The following is an 18,765-nucleotide window of genomic DNA, read 5'->3' as shown; positions in this document are numbered from 1 at the left end:
TAGAAGAACTATATTTCACTAAATAGTAAATATACAACCTAGAATTATAAAATTTGACATAAAGGGTCCACGTAAGGTGTAGATATGCAATAAGCCAGGGTTTTACAAAATTCAAAATCCAAGAGGTTGTAGGGAGGGAAGCTTCCAGTTCCAGTATAATTCTACAATGATCAAAAAATTACTGCTAGAGGATAAATAGTTGGTGTTGCTCTGTTTACAATCTTAAATTTAAACTACATATTAAAAGAATATTGCTATAACAATTTTAAAAATATCAAGATAATAATTTAGGGTTTTTAAAAAACTTGGATTTTACTTTTTAAAAGTTTTTTTCCAATAGCGTGAACAGAAAATAAACTTCTCAAAAAAAGTTTTTTTTCTTCTTTGTACCCAAATGCATCTTCTCCACATTAAAGAAACTTTAATTTTAAAATATACCGGATCTTGGGCTGGATCCGGTTTCGATGGATCCGATTTTTTCCGATTTTCCCCGATTTTTTTACTAACACAAAGCTGTCTGTATCCATGTAAAATACCGATTTTTTCCCAATTATTTACTCAATAACACGGTGCTGCATATTACGACGTCAATAACCTCTATAGTTAGGCAATGTCACAGTACTGTATATTACGACGCCAATAACCTCTATGGTTGTGCAATGTCACAGTACTGTATATTACGACATCAATAACCTGTATGGCTGGGCAATGTCACAGTACTGTATATTTCGACGTTAATAACCTGTATGGTTGGGCAATGTCACAGTACAGTAGAGTCCCGCAAACTCGGCTCTCGATAACCCGGCAGTCTGGATAACTCGGCCATCACCTGGCTTAGAAAATTAGTGATATTTTGAGTCCGTGTTAAAAATGGACTCAAGCCAGCTCAAGCAAATCATTCGCAACTCATACCAAGGAATTGTTGTACTATATCTGATGACTTAATACTGACTTGTATTATAAATATAAATAAAAAAGGCGGTTAAAAAGCTTAAAAAATTGTATTTTTCTTATTTTAAACCCTTGTTCCTGATAACCCGGCATTTCACAAACTCGGCATCCTTCCAGTCCACATTACGCCGAGTTTGCAGGACTCTACTACTGTATATTACGACGTCAATAACCTGTATGCTAACCATACAGGTACATTGCCTAACCATACAGGTTATTGACGTCGTAATATATAGTACTGTGACATTGCCCAACCATAGAGGTTATTGACATCATAATATACAGTACTGTGACATTGCCTAACCAAACAGGTAATTGATGTCGTAATATACAGTACTGTGACATTGCCTAACCATACAGGTTATTGACGTCGTAATATACAGTACTGTGACATTGCCTAACCATACAGGTTATTGACGTCGTAATATACAGTACTGTGACATTGCCTAACCATAGAGGTTATTGACATCGTAATATACAGTACTGTGACATTGTCCATCCATACAGGTTATTGACGTTGTAATATACAGTACTGTGACATTGCCCAACCATACAGGTTATTGACGTCATAATATACAGTACTGTGATATTGCCCAGCCATACAGGTTATTGATGTCGTAATATACAGTACTGTGATATTGCACAACCATAGAGGTTATTGGCGTCATAATATACAGTACTGTGACATTGCCTAACCATACAGGTTATTGACGTCGTAATATACAGTACTGTGACATTGCCTAACCATACAGGTTATTGACGTCCTAATATACAGTACTGTGACATTGTCCATCCATACAGGTTATTGACGTCAATAACCTCTATGGTTAGTCAATGTTACAGTATATGCCTCATAATTCTATTCTAAAAAATATATTCTCAAATCCCAATCTTTACTTAAGATTCGGTTGATTCGAGATCCGGATTCGACACCATACAGGTTATTGACGTCGTAATATATAGTACTGTGACATTGCCCAACTAATATCATCAACTAATAGTTTTATTGTAAGATTTGGAAAAGTTTTAGTGTCCCTAAAAATTAGGGATTATTGGCTCAACTGGAGATTACTCTATATATAAGATATATTAACCTTTAAACTTTACCAATTTAATTTTAAACAGTATGATTTAAATTGGCATTCTGTTAATTAAATTTTTTTTAACAAGCCCTTATGACAGTGTGTATCTGGATTTTTCAAGATCCGGATCCGGTACCGACATTTTCTTGGATCCGCCCATCACTAGTATACACATATATTATATAACTTTTTACAACACAAACTAATACTGTACAGTTTTAAATTTTTTCGGTTCTCCGTTTGTTATTATATTTGCCCCAAAAACTTATAAAAAAAAATATTTTCCTAACATGTTATATTTTTCTATGTAGGCAATTAGATTGTCTTCAAAATGTATATAATGAATTTCCCATAAAAAATCTGTAGAAAAAAAAATACCGAGGCCGCTTTTGAAATTAAAAAAAAAAGTTTATTTTTTTCACTTTTCCGAAAAAATACACTATCTAAATCATTATTCTATTACTAATAGGGATGGACGGGTCCCGAAATTTCGGGAAATTTTCGGGAAAAAAATATTCCCGATTTTCGGGACGGGATTACATTTGATTCGGGAATTTTTCGGAACGGGATTTGGTCCGATCGGCGGCGATTTTGCCGCTTCGCGAGTGACGATAACGCCGCTATCGCGAGAGATGTTCCGCGAACGCAGGAGGCGAAGTCATTTCGACGATCGGGCCGTGACCGCGTAGTCATACCGACGATCGCGCCATGACCGCGGAGTCATACCGACGATCGCGCCGTGACCGCGGAGTCATACCGACTATCGCGCCGTGACCGCGGAGTCATACCGACGATCGCGCAGCGACCGCGAGTTATACCGACGATCGTGCTGTAACCGCGGAGTCATACCGACGATCATGCCGTGATCGCGAGTCATACCGACGATAATGCCGTGATCGCGAGTCATACCGACGATCATGCCGTGATCGAGAGTCATACCGACGATCATGCCGTGATCGCGAGTCATACCGACGATCATGCCGTGATCGCGAGTCATACCGACGATTACCCCGTGATCGCGAGTCATACCGACGATTACCCCGTGATCGCGAGTCATACCGACGATTACCCCGTGACCGCGGAGTCATACCGACAATCGTGCTGTGACCGCGGAGTCATGCCGACGATCATGCCGTGATCGCAAGTCATACCGACGATCACCCCGTGACCGCGGAGTCTAAACGACGATCGCGCCGTGGCCGCGAGTCATACCGATGATCATGTCGTGAACGCGATTCATACCGACGATTACCCCGTGATCGCGAGTCATACCGACGATCACCCCGTGACCGCGGAGTCTACACGACGATCGCGCCGTGGCCGCGAGTCATACCGACGATTACCCCGTGATCGCGAGTCATACCGATGATTACCCCGTGACCGCGGAGTCATGCCGTGATCGCGAGTCATACCGACGATCATGTTGTGATCGCGATTCATACCGACGATTACCCCGTGATCGCGAGTCATACCGACGATCACCCCGTGACCGCGGAGTCAAAACGACGATCGCGCCGTGCCCGCGGAGTCATACCGACGCTCATGCCGTGATCGCGAGTCATACCGACGATCGCGCCGTGACCGCTGAGTCATACTGACGATTACCCCGTGATCGCGAGTCATGCCGGCGATCACCCCGTGACCGCGGAGTCTAAACGACGATCGCGCCGTGGCGTCATACCGACGATCATGCCGTGACCCTGAGTCATACCGACGATCACGCCGTGACCGCGGGGAGTTATAACGATGATCGCGCTGTGACCGCGAGTCATACCGACGATCACCTTGTGATCACGGTCATTTTGACGATCGCACCGTGACCGCGAGTCACAAGTTTCTATAGGTACCTGTAGATTGTTGTAACCAAACATTTTTTTGTTTTTCATGATCAGTGCCACAAACGGTAAAAATTGATTTCTTTTGTCTTTTTTGGTAACTGAAATACTCAATACTTTCTTTCTATGCACAGGAAAAAATCCCGTCCCGTCCCGTCCCGAAAATCGGGAAGGAAATAAAAATCCCGTCCCGTCCCGTCCCGAACTAAAAATTCAATCCCGTCCATCCCTAATTACTAATTTATAGATTATCCTGTTCTTCCTGAACAAAATGAATATGAGGTTGGCTAGGTGTAAAGATCATCAACCGGTCTGCAAAATCGCCCAAATGGGTTGGCCATTCCCCACTTCTAACATTGGCCACTGCTAGGGTTAAGTTTGTCATCTGCATAAAGAATTATTTTGCTATGCCTTTGATTACTAGTGTTTGGTTTAAACCGTTGATGTAGATTGTGAACAATAAGGATCCCAAAATTGACCCTTGAGGTACACCTCTTTATATTTAAGTTTTGATGTTGTTATTTTTGTTGTACTGTTTTTGTGGGAGTGTGTAATTTCTACATATTGAGCTCTGTTTTCTATATATGATTGAAAGTAGAAACCAATTATAAGCAATTTTGGTAATTCCCACTTTCTTTAGAATTTCCAACAGCTTACTGTGGCAAACACTGTCAAATGATTGTTTAAGGTCCATAAAGATGCCAATACATGTTTCACCTTTATCTATTGAATTTAGAATGTTTTCCACAAATTCTGCTGTTGCAGTCCCAGTTGATCTCCCTTTGCTGCTGAGATTCATCTAACAAACCCCTTGTCTCAAAATATCCCAATAGCCTTTTGTGCATGGCTCTCTCATAGATTTTTGAGAATGTTGGAAGCAACAATAAGGGCTGATAATTTGAAATTAGTTTCAAATCTGGCAAATCATTCGCTCTTCCCTTCTGTGATCTCAGTTGCACATTTGATTATGTCCACATGACATCCTGCTCAGTAAACTGAAGTCATATGGAGTTACAGGAATTGAGCTTTTAAAAATTGTTTAAGCTTTTAAACATAAGGTGAATTGTGTCTCTGGGAGGAAGGGCAAATCCTGAAAGAATTGAGGCCATTCACTGTGTTTGTCGGGGGCCTCTACTTTTCCTGATACTCATCAATAACGTAGGGGTTGATAGTCAGGGGCTGCTATTCGCAGATGACTCAAAATTGGTGACAAGTGGATGTAAAGAGAGAAACAAGTGCCCAGCTTGAAACTAAAATTGAATGGTTTGCTTCTAAGATGTTAAAACTAATTGAAAACAAGACTCAACTCCTGATTTGTACTCTCGGACGTTGAATTTCATCCATAGAAAACCTTCCGGTAAAACTGCTGTATTCCTGGTTGGATCAAAAGCTAAACTGGGACCACCACGTAGCTCAAACCTGTCAAGGTTGGCTGAAGCTGTCAAGGGTTGTCTTCCTTCTTAGAAAGCTGTGTAGTATGGTCACTGTGGTGTTGATATTATATGGTCAGAGACAAAGCATCCAAGTATTCAATTAATCATTAGATGCCAGGTTAATGGGTGGCTACTTAAATTAAAATTGTATTATCTCTTTTAAAATGTCTTACTGATTTCTTAATATTACTTCTGTACTCATGATCTGGTATGTAATGTTACAGCAAGTGTCCAGAGGTGGGTAGAGAGTCAGTGCGCACAGGACTGTTGACCTGTCAGTCCCTGGGTGATTGTACATCTTGTGTGCACACCTCCCTCATGTGTGGCTGATGCCCTGCCTCCAACACTTGTACTCATGATCTGGTATGTAATGTTACAGCAAGTGCCCAGAGGTGGGTAGAGAGTCAGTGCGCACAGGACTGTTGACCTGTCAGTCCCTGGGTGATTGTACATCTTGTGTGCACACCTCCCTCATGTGTGGCTGGTGCCCTGCCTCCAACACTTGTACTCATGATCTGGTATGTAATGTTACAGCAAGTGCCCAGAGGTGGGTAGAGAGTCAGTGCGCACAGGACTGTTGACCTGTCAGTCCCTGGGTGATTGTACATCTTGTGTGCACACCTCCCTCATGTGTGGCTGGTGCCCTGCCTCCAACACTTGTACTCATGATCTTGTATGAAATGTTACAGCAAGTGCCCAGAGGTGGGTAGAGAGTCAGTGCGCACAGGACTGTTGACCTGTCAGTCCCTGGGTGATTGTACATCTTGTGTGCACACCTCCCTCATGTGTGGCTGGTGCCCTGCCTCCAACACTTGTACTCATGAGGAGAGATGCAAAGAGCACATCCCCAATACCCCAGGATACACCACTGTTAGGGTATGAATATTTCACTGTCCGCTTTTGTTTCTCTTATTTCTTGGAAATATCGGTTTTTAGTTATGACCAGTTTTAAAATGTTAGGTACCTTAATGTGTCAACCAACTATCTGACGGACCCTTATATTTTCAGGTCGGGGTCAAGCCAACAGTTAGCACGAGGGATTGGTTTGGGCCAGGAATAATTTTTGGGCTTAACTCAGGCCGGGTCAAGTCGAGCCTTTATTTTTCAAAAAGTGACAATTCCTCAGCGACTGCGTGTAATGCATACAATTTTGCTGTGAGCGCAGAAGACGTTCACAATTTTGCCGTGACTGAGGTAGATGTTCACGATTTTGGTCAAGACCACAGATGATGTTCATGAGTTCGCTTTGAATGCATGAAAAGAAAAAAGGTTCACAAATTTGCTGTGACTGTGGCAGATGTACTTGATTTCTCCAAGGAAGATGTTCACGATTTTTCTGTGACTTCAAAAGATGTTCATGATTTTACCGCAATATTGGAGAGACAATGTACAATTTTATGTATTAACTGATTATATGTATTAACTGATTTAATGTATAAACTGATATTACAAATATTATTTTTTTAATCAATATTTCCTAAACTACTCGATTTTGACCTGAGATTAGTGGGCCAAAAATGTTGACCTGACTTAAAGTAAAAATGTCTGGCCTGCAGACCCTATTTTAAATCTGGCTTTGGTGGTTTCTTTCCCGATAAAATAATTTGATCAGATTGTTCCTCAACACTCGATTCCTGTTAATATTTCAGCCGGTGACATCGGAGCAAGAGTGTGGTGCTGTGTCCCAGGAGGCTATATGTAGTCAGTTACACTCCTGTCAGGCCTGTGCAGCTCATCCTTTGTGTCACTGGCACTACGGGGGTCCTTGCAAACCTGCGACAAACCTCACCCTGGAGGACCAACAGGTACTAAAGCTCCAGCCCTTAACTATATGCAAACAAAACCCAACAAAATGGCTAAAAGCAAAAGGGTTTACTCGTGCTGCATTCTAGGATACATGTCTATAAATAATCACTAGTGTGTCTTATACATATCTGATGGATGAGGTTAAGACATTGTCTCTAGCCAGGAGACAACTCTAAAAATTGAGGTTTGAATTCAGTCTAAAGTAGTGTTGTGCGTCTCATGAGGAGTTTACTTGCCTGTGTCAGAGTTGATGACCTAAGTTGAGTGGAGGATGACTCTGACGGAAGTTGTCAAACTGGGGAGATTCTTTGGGAGTTATACTTATGATTAGACAGTTTCCTACTTTTTACCCATCCAGCGTAGCTTGTTAGCAAAGTTTTGTTTGGTATGAAGGCTATTGTTTTTATAAAATGTCACAGATGAGATAATTAAATCAATATAAAATTCATGAAGATTAATAGTATCTAGTATGTATTTAGAGAATTAATATAGCCTGAGTGTTAACACCTCAGGCAATATTCTTCACTTCAGTAAAACTATTCTTGCTTAACACATTCACTGCTGAAAACCTTTACACAGGCGCTCCTAAACTGCGGCGAGGCCCGGGCAGAGCCCCGGCGCGCTAACTGAATCAGTGATCTGATCGCTATTGGCATTGAAATATCTCAGTAAGACGAATCACAGTGATGGTTGTGAAGAATCACAGTAAAACAGTGGTGGTTGTTCTGCGTTACCCCGAAAGTGGACGTAGTTCACTGAAACCCCCAAATGTAGCAGCACTGCCTGGATCAATAACCAGAGTCTTTGTAATATGGCTCGAATAGAGAAAATCCCCGAAAACAGGACAAAAGCATTGCCAGAAGGGATTTGACGGGAAATTTTAGTACTAACCTACACCAGAATGTCCAGAATAAAGCTTACATTCTAAGCTACAGGCTGGCAACGATTATAACATTCGCTGGCAATGGCTGAGCTCACATTGAAGCAAGGTTTTTGGCATTGGAGAAGGACGACATTTCCCGCCCCGCGCTAGTGGTGCCGGTTCCGCGGGCGAGAATTCCCTCCCCTTGCATTGAACGTGTTAAGCTGGTCAAGATGTGGTTAAATAAAACTAAAAACATCTTATTTCCTAATTTATTCATGGAATAATTAGTTTGATTTGTGTTTAACTGTATTGTAGGAACCAACAATCTGTCCCAGTAGCTGTGCCCAGCTAACATCATGTCTAAACTGTACTGTAGAGGAATGCATCTGGTGTCAGAACGAAGAGAGATGTGTAGACAAGACAGCGTACACTGCAAGCTTCCCCTACGGACAGTGTAGAGAATGGACAACCCACCAGGCACGGTGCAGAGCAACTGCAGGTAAAGTACAGTCGGTGGTTGTTGTAAAGCCATACACACATTTTATTTCTAATTGGTTCTAGTGTACCCGATTCGATTTCTTTTAACATACTGATTCAAAATATTATCTCTCTACATTATTCAAATAGTGTGTATGATGTAATGAAGGCAATATCACAGATCTAGGGGATTAACAGTTGTATAATATTTTGTAATTGTTTCAGGTCGGTCGCAGTGTAACTTCTTTCGCACATGTTTCCAATGTAGGGATGACCCAGAGTGTGGATGGTGTGATGATGGAAGTGGTACTGGTCTAGGAGATTGTCTACCAGGTGGTAACACTGGACCTCATCTACCCCACTCCTGTCCCTCAGACAAGTGGTTCTTCACCTGCTGTCCTAGTGAGTTTTTTTATTTTCTTTCTCCGTAACAATTAGGCGCATAATAATGCTTCAATATACTAAATTATTTGTTATTTTTAGCTCTACAAAATGGTTTAAAAAGAAATTGTGAATTTTTGTGTTTTTAGGGTCAAAAATGGGAAAAACCTATTTTTACCCCATAAAACCCCCCATAAACCCCCGTTCCCATAGTCCGATCATGCTGGTTCGCAAACTCATTCAAGTTTATCCCGCCTTACACCTTCAAACCAAATTTTATCAAAATCGGACAAAAATTACTCAATTTATCGTGCGGATGGACATATATACTTTTGTGCCCACCCGGAGAGGCAGTCACTGCGCTGGTAATTTACTCGGTGTGGCAGTCACCCGCCCGAAAGCCAGTCAGCTCTCCCATAAGCCAGTCAGGTATGGCTTCCCGTGCACTTTATACGTTTGAAAACAGCTTAACCGGTGCTGCTGCCTGTGTCGATAAGCGTAACTGCAATACCAATGCGGAGACTGTCTCATCGTGTGTTCTATTGTGGAGTAGTGTAGCCAGTACGGCACCCTCCTTGCCTACTTTGTAGCGGTAACACCCAGCGGTCGGTAACCTTCGCTTACTCCTTGTTACTATTTATGTTGGGATAGTGATTAACATTAACTACGTGTTAATGTTTAAACGTGTTCATATTCCAAATAAAGATAATGCACCTCTAATAAGGAACTACGAATATTAATTAATTATAAATGGTTGAATCTTAAAAACCTACCCGGTCATCATCCCATATTTTAAGTTTTCTTTTTTACACCTTCAGTAGAAATTTTAGTCAATATCTCCTTTATTGACGTACAATATTTACAGTGTGTCCACGGACCGGGAAGATCGGGAATTATACAGATTTTCTTTATCTCGGGAAATACACGTGAATCTTCTGCGAGATACGGAAACTATTTTTTTACTCTATTGCGTAACGCGAAGGAGGAACTATTACATGTGGCAACGATATTAATCTATCTGATAAGAATAACCACGAAACTACATTCGATAGATAAAGATGTTTATAATAATTTTAATTTTACAAACAAACCATTACAGGAATTCTATTTTGGGACGGATGAAAGATAAGGAAGCAACAAAAAGTGGTCACGAGTACAAATACGGGGGGGGGGGGGGGGGGGGGGGGTAAACCATGACAAACGCCAGAAACGATTATTTGTTTACTTTTCATATTCCTTATCAAATCTCTCTCTCTCTTTCTCTTCCTCCCCCCCCCCCTCTCTCTCTCTCACTCCCCCCCCCCCTCTCTCTCTCTCACTCCCCCCCCTCTCTCTCTAACGATGTACAGTTTGTGGACTTTACTATTTAAGTTTCCCTGCAATTATTTCAGTTCAATCCTATACCTATCCTTATGGTTTCCTTTCTATTGTTTTTTAAAAATAAATAGTAAAGCTGGCTAAACTATTTTTTTATTTTGTTTTCTTGAAAACAAACACTCTTTACCATCCAGTATCCTGCAGAGTAAAATGTTTAACACTGTGTTTATAAAAATTGAATGGCCTCACAATTTCGTGTTTTATTTTTTTTTTTAGTAATAGTAACTTGGATATTTATATATACCAATAAGTGCTGCAAGCTGTAATGAATGCTTCTGATTAATATCAAAATAAGTTATGAATTATTTTTTGATAATACATCGGTCATTGAATACCAACCATAATGTAATGGGGTTTTCTATTTGTAACTTTAACTTGCAAATACATTAGAACCTCGCTCAACTGGGATCGGATCATATGATGCCTATATATTATATACGGTAACCTCAGAAATCCCAAGAAAATGTTTTATGAATTGTGTTTTTCAGTCTAATATTTCGATATGAACTATATATCTATTTACGGAAATTTTTATCTGCAGTAGGTTCCCCATTATTGAAACATTACAGTTCATTTGACAAAAATAAGATGGAAGCAAAACGGAGAAATATTGACCAGTAGCTTCAAGGTCAAGCTATACGCTCGCACCTACAGACTGACAATCTTGCACTGACACTGACATACTGACAATCGTCTGTTCCTGTCTGCTGTCACAACACTACAACATTTTGTGGTTGGGTCGTTGGGTGATTGTAACCATGACAACTTGTGGATGGAGAGAAACCAAAGAAAGAATAGAACAAAGAGAAATAATAAGAGGTGTTTTACAACATTGTTATCTTTATCTTATTTTTATCACTGTTGTTATTACCAGAAAGACTTAAGTACAGTACTATGATTTTATAATGTTTTATGAGTTATTTAATATTTTTATCACCATACTTTTGTTCTGAAACATCATGTAGTAGTAGCCTATGATGACTACGGTATCAGTAGTCTACTAGTCTAGATTTCCTTTTGTTTTGTTCTTTACGTGTTTTATTGCTGTACAGTAAGCAAGTTTTGTTTTGTTTGAGAAAGCACACGGTGTAGTTTTTATTACTGAACCAAGGTTAATGACATAACATATCATGGTTGCGCAATACCTATTGTATTTTGACTATGTAAAATGCAAATTTATAATCACGTTAACATCCATTTTTACAGAGTGTCCCGGAACGGCATTGTTCCTGAGTAAGCACATATCTAAATATCATACTTAAATTTTCCAGAAGTCCGTAGTTACTCAAACAGCTAAAGAATTTTGGGCCTAAATCATTTGAAACCTGTATATAACATATTTTTGGTCGAGTTTTCGACCACTGGACGACCACTAGTTAAATATAATTGTATTACAACAATCTTTACAGTAAGCAATAAGCTTGAATCGGACTTATCTGCCTTCAGCTAATCCATCATATGATAGTACGTTAGAGAGTATGCCCATGCTGAAGTTTTACTTATACTTGAAGAATGACTTAATTTAGTACCAAGAAATAAATCACACCTCTTTCATACACTGTACTTTGCTGTTTTAATGCTTTGTAGCGGACATATTTTTATCCAGTGGCGGGTGTTTGGTGTTTTGAATAAGAATACTGAATGGCTCGTTTTAAGATCGTATCATTACGAACCGTATCGTTTTAAGATTTTCTTACACGAGAAATACATTTTCCATTTTTAAATTTCTCAGGTACAAATTTTATGAAATAACATTATGGCATTGTTTGACAATAATATTGTAGCCTACTTAGGAACTGAAATAAAATTCAGGAGGTCAGTTATCAAACATACAATATTAGCCTTAAATAACGTTAAGTATTACTAATTGACGTTAATCAAAACCAGTAGTCAATATTTAGGTTTGTTGCACTAGATTTAGACACTTTACTTTATTTTGGTAAATAATTTAATTAAAATAATTAAAATATAAATAATTAAAATTATTTTAATTACGTTACTGATCAAAAACGCAAACTGCGGACTTGCATTTGCTATTTTATATTCAGGTCGGATTTATTTAAAACTAAACAAATACAAACTCATTTGTGGCCCAAAAATCCCCCTCTTCCAAGTAAGGCTATAACGGCACATTACAAAACGAGAAAGTTGAAATTCTCAGAACTCATCTGAATGTTCGTCTACCCCTTTGCGCATCCCTTGCAGTGATTCAATGAATGGTGTCAGACACCGACCAGCTTGTCGTGTGCTCGTGTAATGTTCGAGTGCTCGAAACTGTGCAAATTTGACTAGTAGAGTAGCAGTCATCTTCTATAGAAATAAAATTACAGCTTTGTATGTCCATTGCGTAGAATCATGCAGTTTTTCGTTATTTTTACATTTCATAGCCTAAGAGAGCCGAAACGAGTATCATCTCAATTTCTGTCTGTCTGTCTTTCTGTCGTTCTGTATGTACCGACAAAATGTAAATTTACGCTGTCTATTCCGAGAAAACTAGATTACGGTATGCTATAGTATAAACATCTACCATATCCATAATAATGTTCTACCACTGCACCTAAACAGCAGAAAAAAGTAAATCACCAAAGATTCGCACAATATGAAAAATTATTTATAAATCAAAAACATAAGCATAACTGTAAACAATCCTATTTTGTCTCTTCTAATTGTGTATCAAAGGTTTTTGTTGCGGCTTGGTTCAAATTAGCTGTTGTCGTAAATGAAAAAAATAATAATAGTGCTGCACTCTAATGGTAAACACTATAAATCCTTTATGCTGTTGAATATCATAGAACCAACTTGTGTAATTGAAACAGCAGGTAAAATTCTTTAATTGATTTCAAATATGAATACTGATAAGGTTAACATGGGAATTCCCAGTGCCACTAGGGTGGAGCCCGAAAGGATCTTTGAGATAAGAATATGTATATATGTTAATCTAGAATGTGAGCTATCTTCATGTCGAATTCCAGCTCAATCTGACCAGTAATTAATGCGTAATTGAACTTCAAACAAACAATATTAGTAAGATTAGTAAGATAAGATGTATTAATTCAATATTGATTACTAGCTGTGTGCCCGTTCTACGAACGGGGATCTTATAGTGGTCAGTAGAAACCTTCCTACAGTATATAAAGAACAGCAGTTGGTTTGCATATTTTCAGATATACTGGCCAAACCATTATATTGAAACAAATACAGTATCTGACAGTTTCAAGTAAACAAAATGCGTAATAGATCTATGTGGTGTACACTGTTATATCTGACGGCACAAACAACCAAATGATTATTCCATTGTTTAATTCGATATATCATTTGTATTTGACATGTCGTTTGGTTAGTTAGGTAAGGTTAACCTAACCAAACGACATAAAGTTAAAACTATACCTCAACCTCGCCATTAAACATTCAGGTTGGAAATTTCACTATCAAAGGTGCTCTTTTCCTGTCCGTACGGAACACTGAGTAATATGCGCTACCAACTTATGAATAATTGTTTAGGCCTACAAACCCAAGAGATGGGCAATTGCTCTATTGGCTGTATTGTCCAGCGACCAGCACATAGCGTTGAGAAGACACATTGGAAAAGCGATTTGAGCATAATCCGTAAACCTCTGTTACAATCACCCACTGCAGTTGCCACTGTACACTTTACACAACCACCATTCAAGTGCCGTCAATGAGTTGAAACCTTTTGTGTAAGCTATTGGTAACGCTTATGTAAAAAATATAAGTTTCCCAGCCATATAGAACACTGATTCACGGTCTTTTCCCCGGTTATCAAAACTCAATAAAAATGTTATACACAAAGAAGCTATTTTTTCATTTACGGTTACCCTAAACATTATTGCACTTGCGATTAATTAAATCCGTTATGTAAGGAAAGACGGTTTTAATCCAACTTGGTTTGGATTTGCTTTTGAAACGTGATCGGAAATAATTGCGGTATTTGTAAACAACATTCAATGTAAACATATCAGTGACAGCTATAGAAAACTAAACTTGATCCGAACAGCTGTTCGCTATTTCATAGATGATTATGTGATAAACATTGTGAGAGAACTTGACAAAAATCACACAATAGTATATTTCGTACCAAGGGCCGAAAATGAGGTTTTGCCGGCTCGAGACAGTTTTTAAGTTCGAGACGAAGTCGAGAACTTAAATCGATCGAGAGCTGCAAAACCATTTCGGTCCGTGGTACGAACGCTATTTTTCACCACACTATACCCTATTACCACTATTCACCACTATAATAATGCACACTGATCGTCAACACAACTACAACTTTAAGGTTAAGAAATAACTTGAGGCATAAGCAAAAATATAAATAAATAGTTGCTAGGCAACGGTGACAATAACACAATTCTATATTGCAATGCTATGGATTTTGATTGTGTATTTAAAACGCATTCATGTTCTAAGTAAGTAAGCGGACAACTGATTTTGCGGCCCCGGCCTGTAAAAACCTGCTCGGTCCCCAAATTGGCGACAGCTGGCATTGCCAGCAAAACGTAACTTTCAGCCACCAATTTACGTATGTAATACAGCCAAAAACATCATAGTGTGGTGAAAAATTGGGTTATTAAACGTCCGTAAGTTTTTTTACAAAGTAGTGAGGCCATATGTAGACACTTTCGCCAATCCAGTTAACACCTTAAAATGATTTGGATTTTGATAGGTACTCTTGTTTTTCATGAGAGGACAGAAATTAAGATGAGACTTGTTTCGGATTCTTGAATGTATAAAACGTAAAAAAAACCTAAAAATTGATGATTCTGAGCAATGTACAGACAAAAGTTTAATTTTATTTATATAGATTTGTACCTCTGGTGATTTTAATTAGAAATTTATTGAAGTAAATAAAGAACAATTTACAAATCATCCGACCAGTGTTTTTATTTAAAAAGTACGTAGGCCTATTTGATTGGCCTTGTTTTCTGAACTAAAATATCTATTTTCTGATATATTTTGAGTTCCTGGTTTCGAAACATAATTTGGCAAAACAATTATTTATTCATTAAACAACTTGATCGGATAACAATTTCTTAACATTGGAGGACAATTTTAATCATAAAAAACTTTTGAATCCTAATAAACCTAGCTGCTGTACCCGTGTTTTGCATCGGAGAGGATTTTGAAGAGAAAAAGTTTGATACACGTCACATATATCAAATCCCACTCCAAACACGTCATGTTAATACGTTTACTTCCTTAAATTAAGAAAGTCACAATCTCCAATTAACAGGCTCGTAGCAAAAATTAAAAGTTTCACAATTCGAATAGTTTTTACCTTTTGGACCGTAAAATCAAAGCACTGCATTTACAGCTGACTTCGTTTATCATTCTGTTATCTACATTCTTCAAAAATGTAAACATTGTGAAAATTTTAAATCCCATAGGGCGTAACTCAAAGAAAACACGTTAAAAGAAATCTTTATATGTGTTAACCAGGTACAGGGCTACCTCTTGAATTTATATAGATAATAAATCGAAAAATAAAGAAAATATAAGTTGATTGATTATTGGCCGTTATGAGATAAACAGTCACGAAACATGATTTGATTAAGTAACCACACATCACTGAGTCTATATCTTCATTCTCACGTAAAAATCGCTTAGATTGTGGCTATATATAATAGGGAAGTAAGATTTCACTGTACAACGAGCTCAGAAAGCTCGAGAACCAGCAATAAGTTGGAAATAACCGGCCGAACCTTTAACCATAGTGGCTCGCTAGTCGCTACCCCAGGTCGGTCGGTATCGGCCCATCAATGGAACCCGTTAGGTTCGCCCCTGCCTCCCGCCGCAAGAGAGACAAGAATTTTGCCTTGTTCCCCCCGCCTTCGATTGTTTGAGGCGGGAAAACTATCTATGTGCTACGGCCCGCGCAACACAGGATATTGATTTCGTATTAGAACTGTGAACGTTAGCTTTTATGCACTCCCTTGGAGAATAATTCAAAACTGCACAGAACATTTCTAATCCCACAGTATACTAGATATTTAAATTATAAACACTTTGGTGTTTGAAAAAATATTTTTGGACGATAAATTTTGCAACTGTTTGAAATTATCCAAGATGGCCGCTTGTCTCCAAGGACTCAACAATAGGCCGACTTGTGCGACTATAAAGCAATAACTCCCCCCCTTGCGCTTGCTAATTAGCTCGGTACATATTTGTATCCACAGTTGGCAGGACGATCGCCATTAAGACGACTAAAGATTACATTGGCATTTAGGTATTTAACCTGTAGAATAGTAATTTTTAAGTAATCTGGAAGACAACTAATTAAAATGAAGTGCGAAAGGTGGGTTATGAGAGTGCTCAATGCTTGAAGCATTATCCGTTTGTTTGAGGTGCGGATTTTCAAGCTTGTAGAACAAATAAATATTACAAAGTAGAAGGTCAGGGGTGAAATTGACTGAAGTGACGGGATACCCGGTGGATTTTTAGTGACTGGATTCCAGTGGTATGCGGTAAAATATATAGTGACTGGCTTAGCAGCACAAATTTTACGTGACTGGCTTTCCCGTGCAAATGCGGTGGTGACTGCATTAGCATAGCAGTTTTTACGTAATTATATTTTAGTATTTTTAAGAAAAAAAGAGATATATACATTCAGAAATGTCTAGGCTTAAGATATTTACCAATATATATTATATATATATCATAGTCTTGAAATATATTGGGGGGTGCAACTGACTGACTTCCAGTGTATATTCCATGTGACTGACTTCCCGGGCGCGGCCGTGTATATATATATATATATATATATATATATTGCGAGTAGGGATGGACGAGATTGGATTTTTAGTTCGAGACGAGACGAGACGAGATTTTGTATTTCTCATAAAATTTCGAGACGAGATCGAGACGGGATTTCCCTTCTCATACACAACGGGAAATGCACGTTCAAAATTTTTACCTGATTTTGTAACATTGTTAGATGACTGTTTAAATACAAAAATAATGATAATAGGCAAGAATATTTACAATCTTTAATTAAAAAACATCAGCATAACATTTTTTTATTAATCACGCCTAACTTATTAAAAATGCCTACGATTAGGAAACATAGTGATATCAGTTAGGATAGAGTTCAACTTATCCTAAAATAAAATAAATCATAAAATAAAAGCAATATTAATTTTTATAAAATAATTACTTGTTTTGACTTTTTATAGTAATAAAACATTCCTCACACTGCTTACACTTAACAAAACTTCTCAAATGTTATTAAAGTAATATTATTAAAATAATTAAAGTAATATTTACATTTAAAGAATTAGTTATATAAGAACGCCTTCGCAAAGGAAACGCAACTACAACACGCTCCTGTATTGCGGGTATTGCATTGACTTTCTGCAGGCGTTTTTAATTTTTTTAATTTTTTTTTATTCTCGTCTCGATAAAAATCTCGGCCAAAAAGAAATCTCGTCTCGTGTAACGAGATTTAAAATTTCCCGAAAATTTCCCGAAATTTCGAGACTTGACCATCCCTAATTGCGAGTCCCATGCCTCACTTTAAGTTTAAGTTTCCTAAATGTTACACTCGCTTAGCTTAGTGAAGAGGTGTTAGGTTAATGAGACATAAGACTTAAGACTCTATATATATTCTTACAATATATATATATAGATATATAAAAATTTGATCGAATGGTGTTTTTGGCCTCCGGGGACATCAAAATGAAAAAGTAAATCGGTCCCGGGCTTAGGTCTTACTATGAGACCTACGGTAATAGCTACTTCCCTATAGGGAAATTCGCTAAAAGCTAATGCTCTTGGATGATTTGATGAGATGAATTCAGGTATAAGATGAAGGTGACTGAGTGAGTATTATGTTTCAGCTTGCCAGTGCAACGGACACAGCACATGTTCAAACAACAGCAGTGTATGTAACCAGCCTTGCGCCAATCTCACACAAGGTCCTCACTGTGAGAGATGTGTACCTGGCTACCATGGCAACCCTGTCAACGGCGGCCGCTGCATACGTGAGTATATTATTCCATGTAATAAACATAACATTTTAAGGGTTGGATTTGGCCAGTTCATGCTATAGAAAAGTAATACCTTAAATAAAATAGTACTCCAACTATCTGAATCACCATTTGCCCATTTATTTATTAATGTTTAAGAAAGAATTTTAAAAACCTGAAACTTTAATAATAACAGGCACAAAATAACAATCGTTATTTAAGAAGGTAGAAGCTGGGATTGCCGCAAAATCGTGAACATCTACCGCAGTCATGGTTGCAATAACAATTAGACATGATTATCATCTCCTGCGGTTACAGAAATATCATCATCATTATCCGTGATTGTGACAAAATCTTGAATATCTCCTGCGGTCTTGTGGACATCATCATGGTCTTTGGTGATCACAGCAAAATCTTGAATATCTCCCTCGTTCGTGTTGCCATAATCATTGTCTGAGGGGATCACATCAAGAAAAATTTTGGATTTTTTAAAGTCCGCTGAAGAAAGTTTAAAATCGTTCTGCTTTTGGGTTCGAGAAAATCTCTTAACAAATTTAACAAAACAATGGATAAAGATAT

General features: G+C 38.3%; 1 protein-coding gene across 1 annotated transcript in view; it reads left to right on the top strand.

Annotated features, from left to right (window-relative positions):
• LOC128983564 (attractin-like protein 1) overlaps nt 1-18,765 on the top strand; it is a 70,143-nt gene that overhangs the window by 25,150 nt on the left and 26,228 nt on the right. The window contains exons 12-17 of the mRNA XM_054402880.1: nt 5,681-5,848; nt 5,991-6,177; nt 6,951-7,106; nt 8,288-8,471; nt 8,675-8,851; nt 18,058-18,201. Of these exons, the coding sequence (XP_054258855.1) occupies nt 5,681-5,848; nt 5,991-6,177; nt 6,951-7,106; nt 8,288-8,471; nt 8,675-8,851; nt 18,058-18,201 (1,016 nt within the window). The remainder of the gene's footprint in view (nt 1-5,680; nt 5,849-5,990; nt 6,178-6,950; nt 7,107-8,287; nt 8,472-8,674; nt 8,852-18,057; nt 18,202-18,765) is intronic.

Source organism: Macrosteles quadrilineatus, unplaced genomic scaffold, assembly GCF_028750875.1.
Source record: "Macrosteles quadrilineatus isolate MER2022 unplaced genomic scaffold, UCM_ALF_1.0 Scaffold_1__1_contigs__length_201487025, whole genome shotgun sequence".
NCBI classification, from domain to species: Eukaryota; Metazoa; Arthropoda; class Insecta; order Hemiptera; family Cicadellidae; genus Macrosteles; species Macrosteles quadrilineatus.
The sequence above is the reverse complement of the archived record's forward strand: the minus strand, read 5'-3'. Positions and strand labels throughout refer to the sequence as shown.